We start from the raw sequence: 13,399 nt of genomic DNA on the forward strand, positions 1-13,399 counted from the left end.
AAGACTAACATGTGACAGTGATTTCTGTCCAATGACATTCTGGCTCGCTCTACAACAGCACAACGCATTTTTGTCCCAGATGGCTTTCCACAGAGATCGCTATGCATGCATGCATGCATGCATGCGAGCACATAATCTGGTTTGTTAACTTTTTGCTGTCTAAAACTTTTAAATGGACGCTCGAGAGCTGCTATGTTGATTCTGTGTTTTATATATATATATATATATATATATATATATATATAAGCTCAAAGAGCCAGCTGCCCTACATTGTTATATATAAAATATAATAACATTGTTATATATAAAATAATCAGAGCTCTTTTTCATTTGCCATTTTTTCAAACTGGTTGTGCATATCCTGGTTAGACGGTAAATAAGTTAAAGGTATTTTTGTCATTTGAAGCGAATACGAACATCTGATTTTTGTATCAGAATACATGTCAAAACATATTCGTTCGAATATGCCGATACTTCGCCCAGCACTAATTCTGCCTATATGTATCCTTTTCTTCAACTGTGGTCATGACCACAAGTCTTGAAAACACATCTCTTAATAAATTATTTGCAAATGTTTATTACAAACCTGATTCTAAGAACTTACATCATTACTAGTCATTTTTTAAATAAGTTAACCCAAGTGTCATTCTTCTTCAATGACAAGGTGGCAGTATTTCAATGACAGTTAGCGGTATTGTGGTAAACCGGTAAATCTGGATTCCTGCAGTCCACTGAAAACATGTCAGTGTTATTTTTAAGTATCATTTTGATGGCTGGATTTTTTTTCCCCTGGGACCTAAACCGAAAATACACAAACAGTTCGCTTGGGTAAACCAACTGGTGGCAGGTCTCTCCGAAATGGGAAAACAAGAGAATGGCAAACACAGCATGAAAGCTTTTTCAGGTAAGGTAAAACTGTTTATAAATGAAAAAGAATGCACGTACAACACAAGGAAAGTTAAACTATGATACTGGTTCTTTAAATTATGGTAGTATTTAAATACACTACCGGTCAAAAGTTTTAGAACACCTCCATTTTTCCAGTTTTTATTGAAATTTACGCAGTTTAATGTCTCAATGTACTCTGAAATTAAAGCATAGAACAAATAAACAATTGGAGATAAAAAAGAAATCATGGAATCGTTTTGTTTAACAAAATTTAATCTAAATTTTTGACTCAAAGTAGCCACCTTTTGCAGATATAACAGCCGAACACACTTGTGGCATTCTTTCTACAATGGAAATCAAATATTGTTTGGAAAGTTCTTCCCAACACTGTTGCAGAAGTTCCCACAAATGTGTTGCACTTGTAGGTTGCTTTGCTTTCACCCTTCTGTCCAGTTCATCCCAAACCAACTCGATGGGGTTTAAGTCTGGAGACTGTGCTGGCCATTCCATGATTTGAAGCCTACCGTCTTGTTCTTTTCTTCTAAGGTAGTTCTGACATAGCCTGGAGGTATGTTTTGGGTCATTATCTTGCTGTAGGATGAACCCCTGACCAACTAGGCGTATACCAGAGGGTATTGCATGGCGCTGCAAAATGCTGTGGTAGCAGTTTTGGTTCAGGGTGCCACTCACTCTGTGCAAGTCGCCGACTCTGGATCCAGCAAAAGAGCCCCAGACCATCACGCTTCCTCTTCCATGTTTGACAGATGGTGTCACACACCGAGGAACCATCCTTTCGCCTACTCGACGGCGTACAAAAACCCTGCGTGATGAACCGAAGATTTCAAATTTTGATTCATCGGTCCATAAGACCTTCTTCCAGTCTTCAGTAGTCCACTGGCGGTGCTTCATGGCCCAGGCAAGCCTCTTTTTCTTATTTTGCCATCTTAGCAATGGCTTTCTTACTGCCACTCGACCTGTCAAACCTGCAGCTCGAAGTCTTCTCTTCACAGTTGAAACTGAGACTTGCTTACTTCGACCATTGTTAAGCTGTGCTTGAAGCTGTTGTCCTGTGAGCCGCCTATCACGCAAGCTGTTGACTCAGAAACTTGTCTTCTGATTCTGTTGTGGCTTTGGGTCTGCCAGACCTCTTCCTGTCAGTTTCCTCCAGTTTCCAAGTGCCTTTTGATGGTGTAGGAAACTGTACTCACTGACACCTTGGCTTTCTTTGCAATTTCTCTAAAGGAAAGACCTACACTTTTAAGGGTTATAATGGTCTGTCTGTCTTCCTTTGTTAATTGCCTTTTTCTCGCCATTATGAGAGCAATATACTACTTCCTGCAGTACAATACTGTCCAAATAATGCTTAAGAGGGTGTAGTAACACAGTCTGTTCCAACACTGCTTTTATACAGACAGAGGGTTTGTAAGTAATCAACAAAAGTTGGGACACCTGTAGGAATTGTTAGCATCAACTTTCAAGGCTTAATTTACTTCCATTGCTGCAGAACAGCTGTAAGTTGTTAACCCATTACTTGTTCCCTGAAAAAGGCCTTTTTGTATAACTCTGAAATGTACATTATTTTTCAGTTTTTGGTAACCTAAACTTTTTTTTTTAACCTCTGGCAGTTTACCGCTTACCTTTGTACCATTTCAGGTTATTCACTGGACTTGAACTGCTTAAATTTCAATAAAAACTGGAAAAATGGGGGTGTTCTAAAACTTTTGACCGGTAGTGTACATGGAACCTATTCAGGATAGTTATTGCTTGGAGAAAAGAAAAAGCATTTAAACTTTGTGTCAACTTCTACTGTTCAGAAAAGAAAGCATGCATCATCTCAAATCACTGCAATTATTAAAATCAAACACACTAAAGCAGCAATGTTACCCTTTCTTATTTCTTCAGAAATCAAAAACATCGTCATCATCAACATCATCAAATGACCAATCCCAGTCTTTAAAGGCCAAATCAAGCAATCTGTAAAGGGAAGCCTGATCTGAGAGACTGATACAGATTCTTCTTGAAACCCATATTTGTATTAATGAACCATGGGCAATATAGATGTAATTGCTGCAATGTGCTTTTACATCTGTCTCTATAGCAAGAAAAAAAAAAAAAAAAAAAATCCTGTCAGACTGCACTACACTAATACTACTGCTGCTGTCTCTCGGACAATAACGGCTATATGACTGAAGTACATTTACAATGCAGCAATACAATATATATGTTAGAATTTGTCTGAGGGCTGTGTAGGGAAATGCAGTGTACAGAGCAAATAGACCACGATGGTTGTTGTTAGTAATGATTACATGCCATGACAATGCAAATAAAGCTCCCTATTACTTACTGTCTATATGGGAACAAACATACATAAGTTCAATGAAGGACGATTCGAAGCATGGGGCCAGAGCTACAAAATTAGCAATACAAATGAAAAATGTGGGAATATTGTTAGTTTATCAGAAAGACTTTCAGACCTGGTCTTTCTTTAACAGAGTTGAATGACATGTGCCCTTGAATATGAAATCCTTATAACACTTTAACAATGTGGGCCTGATCTACTTTGTTCTAAAAAAAAATACTGTTCTAGATCTAGTTATATACATGTGTCAGGAGGCTGTGTGGTCCAGTGGTTAAACCAAGAGGTCCCCGGTTCAAATCCCACCTCAGCCACTGACTCATTGTGTGACCCTGAGCAAGTCCCTTAACCTCCTTGTGCTCCGTCTTTCGGGTGAGACGTAATTGTAAGTGACTCTGCAGCTGATGCATAGTTCACACACCCTAGTCTCTGTAAGTCGCCTTGGATAAAGGCATCTGTTAAATAAACATTATTATTATTATTTATTTCTTAGCAGACGCCCTTATCCATAGAATAATAATGTAGGAGCCCTTAATTTAACATGTTGCCAAGATTCGTAATAAAGGGAATTCCAAACTAGGTATAACAGTGAAATGGTTAATGAATAGCCAGTGTTCGAGATACATTCATGCTTATTGTAGTGTGTGTGGCATTTATTGTTATCTAAAAATAACTGTAGCAATAATTAGCCAAAAATACATCAGGCTATGGTTTCATATGTCTGTCACAGTTTCTTTCATGTTGTGTGTAACCTCCAATACAGTTCAGAGCAGCAGTGACATTTCTTTGTTTTTTGTTACCTTGGTTTGTTTGGTGGAAGCTGCCGGCTCGGTCGGCGGGTGGATTGGTTGGGTTGTACCTTCATGGAAGCTCTAGGAGAAGATCTGGAGAAAGGATCTGGTGCAGGGGGCTTCTTTGGAATCTTTTTTATCAGCCGACTTACCCACTTCTGCTGCTCTTCTTGTGAATTGGCAAGCAACAGCAGATTTTTTGCTGTTGAAATGTCGTAGTTCACTAAAATAAAAGGAAATATAGTGCAAGATGCAATGAGAATTATGTTTACCAACAGTCACAAGCTATACCCTGAAAACAAGCTTTTAAAAAATAAATAAATAAAAATATAATAATAATAATCTTGTGCATCCAAAAAACAGAATTTATTTTTTTCTTGTTTATTTAACTTGTGATAGGTAGATAGACATGTTATTATCCAAGACTAGATCCAGTTGACTGTCCCCCTTCTCTCTCTTTATAAAAGGAGTTGAAAACCAAACAAACCTACCACTGAGGAAGCTGTAATGCACTGGAGGAAGCTGTAACGGCGATTAAACACCTGGCAGCTAAATGGTTAACTACAATGTACTTACCCCTACAAGGAGCAATAACCTCCTCTTTTTTGTCCATATGATCCTTGTGACATTTGATGTGACAGCGACGGCACTCCAAGGCAGGTGGGGGTTTAAACATGTTCCACAAAGGTTTTGTGCAAGCCTCACAGTTAGTGGGGAAGTGATATAGTGTTGGAATAAACTCATGTCCTTTATGGCAAATGTAGCTCGACTTCTCTCCAATAGGCAGTGGTTCTACAGGGAACTCTTGTTCTTTTTTGCTCTCTCCCTCATTAGCATACAGGATCTAAAATATAAAAGTAATTTATTTATTTAATTCCATTCATGTACACTAGCAGTTTTACATATCATTGCATGTGAACTACAGTACACAGGCTATAGTACAGTTTCTGTTGTCATACCCAATAGAAGTGCAGAATAATAAATCAAGTAAAAAAAAAAAACACAAAACACACCACATAAAAATAATCACTTGTGATACCCAATACAGTTCTACCCCATTATAACGCGGTTCTCGGGGTCCATAATTGGAGACTGTTATTTGTGCTTCGTCTTACACAATTTGCAGGTTCTCGAATCTACATTTAATTCAGATGATTATTCCTGGCCCATGTCAGCCTGGGCCACACCAAAAACAAACAAAGAGTCTTGCGCATTCACACAGCAGCTCGTCTGACTCAGCTCTGCTCTGTACACATTGATGTGGGCTTTCATGACCCCACCTACCCGGATGTCAATCAATCCCGGTTGAGGCAAGCTTACCACTTCCCTGCTTACACACACACAGGGTCTGTAGACCAGTCATGTAACAGTATAAATCCTGCGTCGTTACAGTATAATAGAAACTGCTATTCGCCCAGTTTAAAGTTTATACCACTCTTATTTAAATTGTATATTTATTATAATGTTGTAAACTGTAAATAAATAACACAGAATCCAAGGACATTTATACACACTTGTATGGTTTCGTACTTGTTTTGTAACATTAACAAACACTTTGTTTTTACTTTTAGAAAAAAGAAATAGTGTAAGCATGGGAGCTTTATAAGTACTATGTCACAGTTTCAACTTAAATGGGTTTAAATACGGTAATGTAAAACAAAAATAAAACCCAATGTTTGAGTCAAAATGCATTATGGGGGAAATGGGAGCCACGACCATACCGTGTTATAACCGATTCCGCACTATAACGGGTCACGTTATAATGGGGTAGCACTGTATATTTCTTTCATTCAACAAAAAATAAAGAATGAAACAGGGATGGCATAAAGTCATCTCTGGTACACCTACACATGCGGTGGCTTATCTAGCCGATGTAATTTTGGTATTGCCACAAAATAAGCCATGAGGATAACAACAAGGCAAACAAGCCAGGAACTCAAGTAAACAGCTCAAGTATTACCTGGAAAATTCTTGGGATCTCTTTGGCATCTGCTCTGTATACATCCGTCTGCGTTACTGGTCGGACGTGGAACAGCTTGCTGAAAAAAAGAATGAAGATCAAATAAAATGTCCTTGCTTATGTCTTTTGGGTAAATGTTAACACAACACACAGATGCCTATAAATGTGCATTTTAAATTCTGCATAATGAAGTTTGAACACTTACGTGATATCTAAAACCATGTAAGGATTGGACAGTTCTTTGTCTTGCTCGCTGTTGTAGAACAGAATCTTCTTGCTACTCACGACAACATACTTTTTCTCCCATGCAAACTTCTTAGTATTGTTCCTAAGTGGTAACGAGAGCCACCCTTCCAATCTTGACTCTATTAAAAGAAAAATAAATATATGTACCACATATATTAGTAGCATACAAACAGCACATTGTAAATACAAAATGATCAGCATCATGAAAATATAGGCCAACATGACCTGCATCCATCATGTGTATATATTAAAAAAAAAAAAAAAAGTAGATTCTGACACTGTGCAACAACTGCTAAAGAATATGCTAGCAATTGCCCTCCCGATTTATATAAAACTGACATTTTTATTCCTCCACCTCTATGGTATGGGATTATGGCTGTTTATTGGCAGTGAATGAACCACCGTTTAGCTCTGCTTTACTTAACTGATACAAATGGAGGTCACCAGCCTATCAATGATTTGATTCATTTAAGTGCAGTCAAAACACTTGGAACATACACCAAGCAGTCATGGTAGTGCAGCACAAATCAGACATAGAAAAATGCACTCCATTGAAAGCAAAACTGGTCTTACTGTGTACAGTGTAGCTGCGGGAACTAGGGAGCAACAGGGGACTCTTTGTTCTCTATCAGAACATGACATCTTAACCACGAAAACTGAAGTGTAGAACAATGTTTGCCGACAGTTGTGAAAAGATCATTCCTGCTTTGTAATGGGATTTCATAAACAATATCCAGATGCTCCTAAAATACATTTATCCTTTCGCTAATAAAAGTACTTACACTTTAAAAAGCACACACTAAAATATCAAACTAGTGAATATTAATGCCTTTTTTCGGCACTAAATTCTAAATATGTCCAAGTCTAACATTATCCAATAGAATAATTGTCTTGCTCTTATTGTATTACTTGTATTGTAACACTTGAATGTATTTGTATTTGCTTGCGATTGTAAGTCGCCCTGGATAAGGGCGTCTGCTAAGAAATAAATAATAATAATAATAATAATAATAATAATAATAATAATAATAATAATAATTGGCGAGAGGCTGAGACTAGCTTGGCTACATCCTTGCGTGTGTACCACAAAAATTGGTAACTGTGCTTTTATGTGTTAAGCAATTCAAGATTAGCCAACAGCTGATGTGCAAATTAATTCGAAAAATGGCACAAACTTGGCAAAATACTATGTCACTTTGTTATATATTGCACTTTGGGGAAAAGATGCAGCTCAGAAAAAGGCCACATTCAAAAACAGTATTAAACTACAGATCCCATTCTGGATTTCTGTTGTTAATTCAAATCAAGCCAGACAGACACACAATGAGTAGAAGAATCAGCATGTCAGTGAAAGTCCAGTAGGGAAGCAGTGTGCTGTGCAGACTGTCCATGCAGGTCACCTGTGTTCTCAGTTTCTGATGGGGTGTGAGGGAAAAGTTCAGGTTGAGGTTCAGGCTCTTCCTCTAAGTCAGAATCAGAGTCAAAAAGCAAACAGGATCGAGAAGGCTTAGTGTCAATGCCAACAGAGGTAGATGAGCGCTGGTAGGTGAAAGACATGGCCTCCGAAGTGTGGGAATGAGTGATACGAACTAAAATCCAGTGCAGGGAAAACACCAACAGAAAAGAAAAGGAAAAGTAATGTATAGAAGCAACTGAGAATTTCTATCAACACATTAAATGGCAAAAGCAGGAGAAAAAAGACATGTAAAAGTGACATGGCTGTGGCTTTGTGTACAAAGCGGTGTAATATATTGGACGTTAAATGTGTTTTCTATAATGAAAACAAGAGGATATTATTGAAAAACACACCTACTCTACATTACCATGTTGGAGCATGGAACATGCTACCGTTTACAATAAACAAACACATTAATAAACAAATCCACAGATTTAGTACCAGGGTATGCATCATCTGTGTCGAAATCTGGTCCACTGCCAATACTTGTTGTGTCCAAACTTTGAATATTTAGAGAGGCCAGGTGACAGCGGAGCTGCTCAATATCACTGTCTTTGCTGTCCAGTGCCATCTGCAGCTCAATTCGTACCTGACTTTCATCAGTTATGAGCTACAAAAACAAATATACAAATGTAATATTAAGAAAATACATTTATTATGTAAAATTAAATAACTAAGCATTGTTTAAATTACCTCTAAGCTAATTTGACATACAATGTGACCCTTCTCATTGTTAGTAAAAATGTCTAAAGCTATAAAATGTACTTATGTAATGGTGCTTTGCTTAGAAAACATGCATACATGCTTCTTTTTAAAAAAAAAAAAAAAAAACACACACACGGTACCGCCCCAATTTGAACCCTTATGCCAATATGATTAGTGCTCTTAAATAATCAAATAATAAAAAGCCATCTTCCTCACCATACAAAATGTTAAAGATGGTAGATTAAGTTAATATGAAGATATTTCAAACTATTCTCTTCTAGTATGTGTGTCCATCAAGGTTTAGCCAATGAAAACGTATTTAAAACATCCTTACCGCTTGCATCTCATTGATCTCTTTCTGGTACTTGATCAGCATGCTGTTTAGTTTCTCCTTCTCAGACCGGAGCTCCAGCTGCAGCTTCCTGTTCTCCTTCTCTTTCCTGCGCACGTCAGTGTCGTTCCCTCGCTTGCTGCCCGCTCCCACCCGCACTTCCTTTCGGTTCATGATCTCCGCCAGCTTGTTGACAGCCTGCCGACACAAACCCAGCGTTATACAACTGGATCCGATAGTACCACACCCGCAATCTTATTACTGAAACACTTACTGAACATAAATAAAATCAAAGAAATCAAGTAAAACATTATCTACATGTTTAACTTTAGATAATAGCGATATTACATTAAGGAAAAGAGCAGTTCTTAATCTTAACCACATACATAGGATAGCATGAAAACAGATAAAATGCACAGATTAAAATGAATGAGCTAATGAGAATCACTAAGTACTACCACCCCCCAATATAAATAATAAAATAAAATCAAGTTTCAGCTTGAAAATACCACATTTGGGGGGCTAATATTTAAAGCTCCTACATGCCATCACTTAACAATAAAGTAAAATGGACAACACTGTTCTCAGTATGAAAACTAAATGTAACCGTGAAGGATATGTCTGCTCTGAGAATTTAAATTAAATTCTTAAACTAAGTAATACACCAATAGCAATTTTGTTAATATGGCTTTTATAAGAAAGAAAGAAAATGTTACACATTTAAAAAGTTGTCATTAATAAGGTTATGGCAAAATGCTTAGATTTAATAAAAACAAAAATAAATTTAAAAAAAAGGTAATGCATGCTAACCTACAATAAAACTATATGGTCTAGCTTTGCATTGCATAATTAAACGATAAATAAAATACAACAGGTAGTTGCTCAGAGTTTAGACTAACTACTGTAATGATAAAACAATGCAAACTGGCATTCTTACCTGTGTCTTCAGTGTTCTTTCACACTGCAATTGTTTCTCAAACTGCAACTTGGTCATTGCCATGACACGTCCTTCTTCTTCCACCTTCTGCAGTTCTGTTTCAAGCAGTAAATGTAATACGTGTATTCAGGCAAAGAAACATGAAAAAAACAAAACAAAAATATTCATGGCTACCGAAGTAGAGCTTGCAGACTCTAGAACTGCAGTAAGTTTACCACATGGGATATGGTGCGTTGATGTGGTAAACGTAGTTTCTAATCACCCTGTATAATGTATGTTACTTACGTTCCTGAGTTTCTTTTAATTTGTTGTTCAAGTCTTCCTTCTCATTTGCTAGATTTGCCACATCACTGGTTAATGTTCTATTTGCTTCCTCCAGCTAAAAAAATACAAGGTTTATTAAAACTCAGAAATAATTAAATATTTTTGGGGACTAAAATAGTTTAACTATCGGAGGCACCTGCATGCATGTATGTATATTCTTATTTGTGTGTTGCCTTGTCGCACTTCGGTTAGCTTATGATTGATTGAATGTGACAGGTAGCATAGAAATAAGCACTTTTAATATTTCAATTATATGTGTAATTACTTTGTAATAGTCAATCACACAAATATAAAATAAAATCTTAATAGTTTAAGGCACAGTATTTGGGTCCAACTGACCGATCCTATTGTAGAGTCCTTTTCCGTGAGCTCCTGTCTATGCCTGGCCATCATCTCTTTGATCTCCAGCTCTTTCATGATCTTCTCTTTCTCCAGGTCAGAGTACTGCTCCTCAGCAATGGAGCGAGCCAGCTGCTCAGAGTCTGCCTTGGTCAGAGTGATCTCCAGCTGTGCTGCCAGGGAATCTCTGCAAAAACACACACAAGGAGAATGGGAAGGTTAGTTCCCAAATTCAAGTCCTTACAATTAAAATTAAACTTTCTTAAAGTACAACTGCTTTCTGACATGATATGAACAAAGTACTAAAATGAATTGCAACACATGAACACAATAATGTTACCTCTCATCTTGCAGCTCCTGGAGCTTCTGTTGCATTTCTTTGCACAGCTTGTTCTTTTCTTCACATTCTTCTTTCAGTTCTCGAACCTGGGTCTTATACAGGGTCTGCAATTATATGAATTAAGAGTTACTGTACCCAGTCCAACTACATTTGACAATAGGTATATCTGGTACAGCACAGTTTATACTAAATCATTTTATGTCGAACACAAAAAAAAATAAAAAACATGCACAAATATACCCTGCTCCAAACAATGAGGTGTAGTCAGATTAAATGGTGTCAAATACTTCTAGATTTATGCCAATGAAAAACAGAAGTGAGGTGTCAAGTGAGAATATTCAAATACCCTCCATACCTGTCCTGTTGCCACCCATACTTCAAAATGGGGGGTCATCACCAAGGACACCAATACAGGCCTGGCATTTATTGAAATACTGGCAACGAGTGTGTTGATCAGTATATAAATAAACACTAATTGTTTGTAGAAGTATACGTTGATAGTAGGCGTACATTGGTAGTTAGCCTAGTGTTTAAGGCAGTTCCATTGAAATTGAATTAATTGTTACATGTAATGTAAATGAGAAGTTGCTGTTGCTATATATATATTTTAATATATTTACATATACAATATTTACAAAAAAATATATACCATCTATCTGCATTTAAAACCATCGGGTCAAAAAGCAGGACTTTATAAGTGTTCCACATTGCTACCTAACATGCACAGCCACATTAAAGCTTGTTTTACATAAAACTATTTCAATTATACCGAGAAGTACTGCTCAGCTTCCAACTGATCCTGAAGTTCTTTCATCTGCCCATCTGCGTCCTGGCGCTCCCTTAAAACAAAACCAGACATCCCTCAGGAAAAATAAATGAGCAGCAGCACTCGTTACAAATAAACCACACACACCCGCACATACACTTATTGTAAAACATTACAATTAAACTTTAAACAAACTCATTTAAGAAGAAAATATTTTCAGTAAGACGATGAAGGCACAAGTTGACCGTAGAATCTATTATTGATTTTTTTGTATAAAAAACCCCCAAATGACTTAAACCTTTTAACAAATGTTTCACTATAAGTCTTTACCAATGTCACTGAAGAAAATCAGTCTTCGAGTTGAATCTTTGTCAAATAATTTTACCAAGTTTATTTTTCTATATAAAATAAACAAAACTAGTAAAATAAATTCAGATGCTTTGTGGTGGTATTTCAGAACAAATCTATCAGCACTTTGTCATGAGTGAAAATTAGACAGCCGTCTAGTAGCCGTCTATTACTTGTAGAAAATATATCTACTGTAAATAAACAGTACAGTAACAACAATTACTACTGACCTCTTTCACAGTTAGAAATGAATTAATGTAAACTAAGAGACTTTTTTTTCTGCTTTATCAATAATGAGAATATTTTTTTTCGTGGCAATGTAACATGTGCAAAGCCATCTAAATCCCAATGCACTTGGGAGGCAATTCATTTTCTTACTTGCGCAGCTCACTGTTCTGTTTCTCCAGGGTCGATTTGATCTCCAAGAGGTGATTGATCTCCTGCTTGAGCTGCTTCTCTGACATTTTCAGAGAGTTCACTTGCTGGCTCTGCATCTTCAGGTCGTTCTGCGTCAGACTGCGCTTCTGTGTCTCCTGCTCTATTTTCAACGTCAGATTCTTCACCTGAAAGAACGCATTTCTGATCAGGACACAGACAGCCTTAATGTGCCAAAGAAACACAGTTTTTTTTCTATGTGTTTTTTATTAGGCTGATACTTTAATCATTTTAACTGCCTTTTCCAAATAATTAAAACCAGCATCTCAAAGAATCTCACGTGTTTCCCTCACGGCAGAACAGGACATGCCATAAATAGTAACACTCTCAAAATGCACAACGAGACTGAGGCAGCATTCAACACTGCAGCAAACCAACGTTCTACTGCTGATTTACTTGCCTGCAGTGTTTACTACTGACTTATATAGATCAATGTAAGTAATCTAGTATTAAATTGTATTTTAAACTGTTATGCTAGGTAATGACTGGGATTTATTTGTGACACAATGTGTTGATCACATTTATGAGAGTATCCCCCACTGACCAGACGTTCAAAAATATGATCATGTGTATGTAACATGTCACAGATTTATCAAGAGTAATGATACAAAACTTCTTAAAAACACCTTAGGAACACCTTGGAGTCCACAAACTGACCTGGTTTGCTTACTGCTTCTTTTGCAACTTCAAGGTTTATTTTCTTTCACAAAATTGTGCACTATAATTTGGGAGCCTCACTACCAGGCTGAAAGTAAAATATATAATAGTTATTATGGATTCAGGTCATACCTCTTCTGTTAGTTTTTCCTTCTGCCTAGATAACTCTTCTAACTTCTGATATGACTGTTTGAGATCACAGTCTAGCATAGAGCACTGCTTCTCAACCTCCAGCAACAAGTTTTCCACCTTCATTTTTGACGTTCTTTCTTCCTGAAGCTTCTTTTCCATCTCTGTGGGGAAAACAAACTTTTTAGTGGAATACTGTTATAAACAGTAATCCCACCAGATTGATCAGGCTGCAACTTTTACATCACAGTCCTTGGTTATCACAGATGAAACCACAGCAATACATTTGAGGCTAATATATAAAAAATAGAAATGATGCCTGGAGAAATCATGATATTCCTGCAATGTAAACTTGACATACTCAAATCTCCAAGAATCAAAGACTACTACT

General features: G+C 37.0%; 1 protein-coding gene across 6 annotated transcripts in view; it reads right to left on the reverse strand.

The window, feature by feature from the left end:
• The window catches only part of LOC117402932 (rho-associated protein kinase 2-like), a 54,861-nt gene that overhangs the window by 3,776 nt on the left and 37,686 nt on the right, over positions 1–13,399 (reverse strand). For 3 of the 6 annotated variants that reach the window (XM_034004620.3, XM_034004619.3, XM_059023629.1), the window contains exons 19-32: positions 13,012–13,172; positions 12,166–12,350; positions 11,443–11,512; positions 10,674–10,777; positions 10,334–10,520; positions 9,956–10,049; positions 9,671–9,765; positions 8,737–8,931; positions 8,139–8,307; positions 7,642–7,830; positions 6,201–6,360; positions 5,996–6,074; positions 4,612–4,879; positions 4,045–4,258 (exon numbers count right to left, since the gene is read on the reverse strand). In XM_034004620.3, the coding sequence (XP_033860511.1) occupies positions 4,045–4,258; positions 4,612–4,879; positions 5,996–6,074; positions 6,201–6,360; positions 7,642–7,830; positions 8,139–8,307; positions 8,737–8,931; positions 9,671–9,765; positions 9,956–10,049; positions 10,334–10,520; positions 10,674–10,777; positions 11,443–11,512; positions 12,166–12,350; positions 13,012–13,172 (2,170 nt within the window). Of the gene's footprint in view, positions 1–2,772; positions 2,863–3,232; positions 3,296–4,044; positions 4,259–4,611; positions 4,880–5,995; positions 6,075–6,200; positions 6,361–7,641; positions 7,831–8,138; positions 8,308–8,736; positions 8,932–9,670; positions 9,766–9,955; positions 10,050–10,333; positions 10,521–10,673; positions 10,778–11,442; positions 11,513–12,165; positions 12,351–13,011; positions 13,173–13,399 lie in introns of all 6 variants that reach the window. The other 3 variants (XM_034004617.3, XM_034004618.3, XM_034004621.3) reach the window with 3 other exon arrangements.

Source organism: Acipenser ruthenus, chromosome 5 (genome assembly GCF_902713425.1).
Source record: "Acipenser ruthenus chromosome 5, fAciRut3.2 maternal haplotype, whole genome shotgun sequence".
Taxonomy (NCBI): domain Eukaryota; kingdom Metazoa; phylum Chordata; class Actinopteri; order Acipenseriformes; family Acipenseridae; genus Acipenser; species Acipenser ruthenus.